The 6506-nt window shown below is 29.2% G+C and overlaps 1 protein-coding gene across 2 annotated transcripts in view; it reads right to left on the bottom strand.

Moving 5' to 3' along the window:
- Positions 1 to 6506, bottom strand: part of LOC106466022 (signal transducer and activator of transcription 5B-like) — an 86379-nt gene that overhangs the window by 21326 nt on the left and 58547 nt on the right. The window contains exons 15-16 of one of the 2 annotated variants that reach the window (XM_022393982.1): positions 5997 to 6089; positions 510 to 684 (exon numbers count right to left, since the gene is read on the bottom strand). In XM_022393982.1, the coding sequence (XP_022249690.1) occupies positions 510 to 684; positions 5997 to 6089 (268 nt within the window). The remainder of the gene's footprint in view (positions 1 to 509; positions 685 to 5996; positions 6090 to 6506) is intronic. The other variant, XM_022393983.1, reaches the window with a different exon arrangement.

Genomic DNA, 6506 nt, shown 5'->3' with positions numbered 1-6506 from the left:
TATATATATATATATATATGAATGTAGTCCATTCTAGTTTCCAGTTTTCTATTCTAATCTTATATTGTGTATGAATTTATTCTTTTAAATATTTTAAAATAAAATTCTGAATTCTCCTATTTACTAATTCTTTTGTTTCACTAATAACTTTCCTATTCTCTTTTCTTCTCCCCCTACACTAAAAATCACTATCACATAACTATCTGAAAAATAAACACTTCTCTCTAGTCTGTGCGAGCTACTATAAATACCACATCACTAGAGATCACAATACTAACTTTCAAACTTATTACTAATTTTTGTTTTCTCCATGAGTGCTTTCCTTTTGAAAGAAATCAAAAATTATTAGTTTCTTTTTGGTATAATTTTATTTATTATGCTATAGATAAGTTATATTTTATGGGTGTGTCCCAATCTAATCTCTCATCAGGTATTCAAACAAAGTTTCAAGACCCCCCCCCCCACAAAAAACAACAAACAAACAAACCCAACATTAGAATTTTACTTACTACGAAATCCTTTAGTGGCCAAATACTGAAGATTCTCTGCAGAAAGGCCCTGTCCACAAGCAGCACGGAATTTCATGTTTAACACTTCTGCCATTTGGATCCAAGGAACTTTGTCTGGCACAGCAAAAGGGACACGACCCTGATAGGAGTCAGACATTTTGGATGGAATATATACCTATACATCACAGATAGAGTTAGGGGTAGGGTTAGTGTTAGGGGAAGGGGAAAATAAGTCACCAATACGACACCCTAGAAACAGGCAGAACACATTTGTATTCAACACCACAATCAGAGCATGCACTTATGCACTAAATGTGAAAGTTAATGTGAAATAAACAATTAAATTTTAGAGGAATTTTAGATGTGTATATGAAATATTAGTGGCAAAATTACATTAATATGATGATTATGTATATATATATCAATTCATTCCTCACAACAAAGCATTCAATTTTGGCCAAGTACAACTGTGCAATAACCAAAATATATTTATTGTAGCATCAATCACTTATGACAGAGGTAACTTAAACTTATTTTTACTCTTTCTTTATTTGGCAGAGTAAAACCATCCATCATCCAGCAAGTTTAATTAATAAAGGTTGATCAAAAGGCTAAAAGCATGCCATATAATTAAAATGTTTAAAAAATAGAGAGATATAATTAAACTGTATGCTACAATTCTGATATAAATTTTTTACTTTTAACATAGAATTTTATATCTCACTTGATTTGCCTTCCCATTTCTATAATCACAAACCATTGTTTTGAAAGATGTTACAAAATGGACTGAGTTAGCCAACTCTGATTACTTAAAGAGGTGAAAGGTTGTTTTAACTTCCATAAGCAGCAGAACACACAGGAGACTAGAACAGCATTAATTAATTCTACATTTTTCTTCTTAACTTTTCAAGAACAGAAAAAGTATTTTATTGTTGCCTTAGTGTAAAACGAATATTACTTTTGTCTAATATTCTGAGGTTTCTTTCCAGAGATTATAAATGCCACCATAACTGGAATATGTTTCTAGCTTGCTCCCATACTTGTAAAACAGAATTTCAAGCAGACTGATTATGTACTTGCAAAATTACTACAGTTACATTTAACTGCAGATATTTCTTTTTTAGAAAAAAAAAAGTTAGAATCTATATTTTCCATTACCTACTTTCAAATACTTTTTTCCTTACCATCACCAGAGCTATCCTGTTTTGCTAGGTTACATATTTTACATCTTAGAAATGAGTACTTAGCATGATACAAATGAGATTTCAGACTTGTGGCTGGTACTGGTATTGAACAGCAAAAAGAAAAGGACTCCCTAGGCAGAATTTTTTTTTTTTTTATTATTCCAATCTGGATTGAAATACCTAGTTAATTATTAAAGAAAAACAACATTTATAGTCAAACAGAATTTATTATCTTTTTTAGGCAAAAAGAGCTGTTTTTTTCTAAGCTTAGATATTTCATTGTTAACCTATTAACAGTAGACAATGACTTTGCATATTCACTCATAACATGAACATTTAAGCTCTATAGAGCAAGACATGCAAACAAAGAGCTTCATTCAGTTAACACAAAAAGTATTAGGAATATTTGGTAGATACATCTGAACATGCATTATAAAAAAACCATTGTAAAGATGAACAATATATACAATATGTCAAAAATGCATAACAAGAAATACTTGAGAGGTGAAGTGATGTATTATGAAATTTACCATTTTGAAAAAATAATTATCTGGTTTATAATAAAACAAAGATTATGTCTATAAATACACACACACACACACACACTAATAAAAAAGCCAACATTAAATAGTTGTACACAAATGGAATTATCAGAGAGGGGGTTATGTACATACTTACATGAATGATAGAACCACAGTAAAGATTTTTTTAATTTATCAAATGGAGAGACTGGGACAGGAGTATACATTCAATGACAGATTAACTTCTCTACATTATTTAATCAAAGAAGTCAATATATATTGAAATATTATCTCAACAAGCAAAATGAATCTTGAACTTAAGCAGATTAATAATTAGAAAAAATAAAACAAAATGGTTCAAGGTTTAGTAGGTTGAACTTAAATTTCCTCTGACAAAGAACATTGTTATGTTGTATTTGTTCTCATATCTAGTAAACATTGAAGAATTGTTACTGGCTTTAAAACATTTTGTATTTAAATCTACAAAAACCCTCAAAAAAGAATAAGCATTGTTTTGAAATATAATAGTAATTGCACTATACTTATTAACCCTCTTGCTATGGGCAGGTCAAAGTGTGCATGTCATGACTTTTTAGTTACATTCAAGAATTAATTAAACCACTTCAATTATCATAGTATACAAATAAATCTGGCATAAACATATAGTTAATATATCAAATTTTAATATATGTTTTAAGTTCTTAATTTTATGAGGAAATATTTAAAAAAAATCCTCAATCTTACCACAGCATGAGAATTGTGACATTTGCTCTCTAGGTATCCCTCTTCTCTAATTTTTTACTACCCCTCTGAGAATTACAAAATTTAATGTAAATTATTCACTATCATATTGTTATTACTCAGGCAAAGCATAAGTTTATAGCCTTCAATCTTATTTAGTTACAGAACAATAAAACAGTAAATCAGACCCCTCTTGCCACACCCACCTGTCACATCCTCTCTTTCACAAATTGCCAATAGTTCTCTCTGACATTTAATACTATATTGTTTATAACCAACAGAAAACCAAGGTTTTAATCTATCAAATGATATATTATATTACATTGTTTTCTGTACAAATAATTGTCTATTTCACTTAGAGTTCAAACTTTATTCCCACATGAAACACACACTGATGAGCTTAGATGCCTTTTTAATGGTTCTTATTGCATAGTTAGAAAGCCAGAAATATTATGATAGTTATAGTCTGCTTTTTTTATGTGTTATTATTCAGTATTTTTAGGTGCATTATTTAATTCTATGATTACCAGCTCAGGGCACTGCCTATAGGTAATGTTGTTCTGATTCTAGTGGATGAAATTGTTTGAAATTTGACAAGATCTTTCTTAAAAGTATGTAGTTTCAAAACAATAAAACATTTAATTTTGATTTTTCTACTATTTCTAATAAAAATTTGTTATCTAATGTAGTTAGTTGCACTAGACTCTGAATAGTTCACCTGCAATGTGGTTTTCATGTTAAGTATAAGAATACTATTTATTTATCTTGCAGTTTTCACATTTCACTTACATAATCTATAGAACCTGTTACATGAATATCAAAAGTTTTTTTAAGGTAAAAGTTTATAATTTATTTTCCATTTTCTATACCATATCACTAACTAGCTATTATCAGTACAGTGCAATGAAATGTTTAAAATTGAAAAATGGAAATATGTACTTACCTTTTATCTCTTCGTTTAATAATCTTAAAATATCTTCTTTTGAGTCATATGCGTGATTTCAAGTCTTTACCATTTCACAAGTTTTTAATGTTTTATTTTCCTTTCCAATTCTTTATCTTTAGTTTATTTATGTCGACACACTTCAGCAGGTCCCTGAAGGCAAAGTAACATTGTGATCAGCAGAGAGTCCACTTTAGCCTATGGCATAATGTTTGCCCTTGGCTCTTTTTATACTGCAGGCATAGTAATGTTGTGATTAGCAGAGCTTTAGCCTGTGGCATAATGTTTGCCCTTGGCTCTTTATAACCCATGAGCAGCTAAGCGATAAGTATTAAAACTTAAATAATCACTAAACCTTTCAAGTAAAAGACAAATAATACATAATTAATTAAAATATAAAAGTAAAACATAAATGCAATTTCACTGTCTATCAAACTAATATACAGAAGGCAAGAAAAAATAGCCAAGTGCTAGAGATGCCATTCTCAACAACAGACTAAGCTTTTTTTGACTTCCTCTGTTAAAAAAAATCATTAATTAATTAATTAATTAAATACTGCATAAAATTGGCTCTTTTTATTGGCTATAAGTACGGAATTCCAACTTAAAACTGTCGCTTAGCAACACAGCTTCTACTTTGCAAGTGGGTATGGCTTATCTTCAACTGAGGAAACTTTTACAACCTTTATCTCTGGGACAAGTTCTTGGAATGTTCTCGACTTACTTGTATACAACCTGCATACACTGTACTTTGAATGTTCCGGAGAAAATTTCTATATTACACATACAGTTTTTCTTGTATACCAGCTCTTAAAGTTCATGTTTGTAACTGCAAGCACAGTTTTAAATTGTTATTTTAGAGGTTTCTTTTGAAATAGGAGTAATAACTTAGATAATAATAATAGTTTCATTAAAATACACTGATAGTAAAGTGGTTTAATTAAATTTTGAATGTAACGCAGTAACATGGGAAGAAAGAAATTTAAAAATGGTGTCAGGTCTCATACGGTTAATTAAATAAAAAATTATATTATGTAGTAGTGCCATTAGAATAAAAAAATGGGATAAGTTTCATCAACAGTCGACAGCAAAGAAACAAACAAACCCAAGTATGTACTATCTTTCTTATTTTTCATGTATATTCTTTAAATATTATTATAAAAGTAACAAAAATTTAAAAATCAGAAACTTATTAGGTTAGATAAGGAATAATAATAATAAAAATTATTCATAAAGTATGCTTGCAAGAAGCTTGTGTGTTAATTTTTATAGATAACGTGAGCTACATGTTCACAGAGTGATTTACAACTTGTGTGGTGGGGCTGTTAGTTAGACAGGACTCAAAGGGCAATAAAACAATAAAATTTAAGTGAAAACAAATGTATACTGTGACTAGTATTAAGATTTTTAGAATAAACAAGTCTAGTTTCCTGTTAAAAACTGAAGTCATTCTAAAAATATAAAAAAGGGTAATTTATACTAATTTTGTATTTGTTTTATGGTAGTTATGAGGTCAGTCAAATTGGCCAACCCTGTATAGAGTAAGGGTAGAGAAAACAACAAATAAAAAAAAGTTTTACTGAACAAAAAATAATTTGAAATTTATTTGCAAAATTTCAGAGAATTTTCAGATGAAGAAATTTCTGCTAATCTTAATATGAAAAATCACTTTGCACTCAAAGCAGTCAGCACTCTGACTCCACAAGTTCATGGAGAAATATTTAGTAAAAATACTTCATTAATAATTTGGACTTTTTGTTTATAAAAACGTGTGTTGCTTACTGAAAGCTTGCAAAATTTTGTGACACACAAAACATATTAAAAATTATAGTATGGAAACTAAGGGTCAATTTGAGATCACGATTTAGGTCGAATCACCCGAGCCCTTAGCAAGATGGTTAAATATTTTACTAAAACAAAACCTAAAGAGTTCTGTTCCTTTGCAATATCCTTTTTTCAAAGGTATTACTCCTGTTCATAAACTGAATGTATACAAGGTTTTACTTTTAAGTTTCTTTATTTGTAACAATAAACTTTAAATTACTTTTTTATAAAATACTATACTTTTGTATATACTGGAAAGAAATAACCAACTTACAGGTTCTGCAAAAGCATTGTCCCAAGTCACTGTTGCCCAAGCATGGGGTTCCTGATTACCATGGACAATAACGACAACAGGGAGAGATAATGTCTAAAATATAAAAAGGGTTGAGCATAAATGTAATAAAACTGATATAACTTTTGAATGGATGAATCAAGACGTACATTAAATTCAATTTTAAAAATATTTTCAAACATAATAATTAATCTCAAATAAACATGCAACTGCCAAAAATTTTGAAAATTATTCTATTATTTACAAATTTCAAACAGACTAGGTAGAATAAAATCAATACAATTACTAGAAGCAATCAAAAACACAGGTATATATGCAACTTTTGTATACAAATTATTCTAAGTAGTCATACATTTACCTTGTGTAATTTTATGGAGTTTGAATTTTCAATAGCAAAAGTACTATGTAAAAACTACACTTTTAATTAATAATAGGTTATTCGTGCGTGCGTGCGAGCGTGTGTGTGTGTGTGTGTGTGTGTGTGTGTGTGTG

The sequence above is a fragment of the Limulus polyphemus genome, unplaced genomic scaffold (genome assembly GCF_000517525.1).
Source record: "Limulus polyphemus unplaced genomic scaffold, Limulus_polyphemus-2.1.2 Scaffold2124, whole genome shotgun sequence".
Taxonomy (NCBI): Eukaryota; Metazoa; Arthropoda; class Merostomata; order Xiphosura; family Limulidae; genus Limulus; species Limulus polyphemus.
Note: the sequence above shows the minus strand (reverse complement) of the source record. Positions and strands in the feature narration are given on the sequence as shown.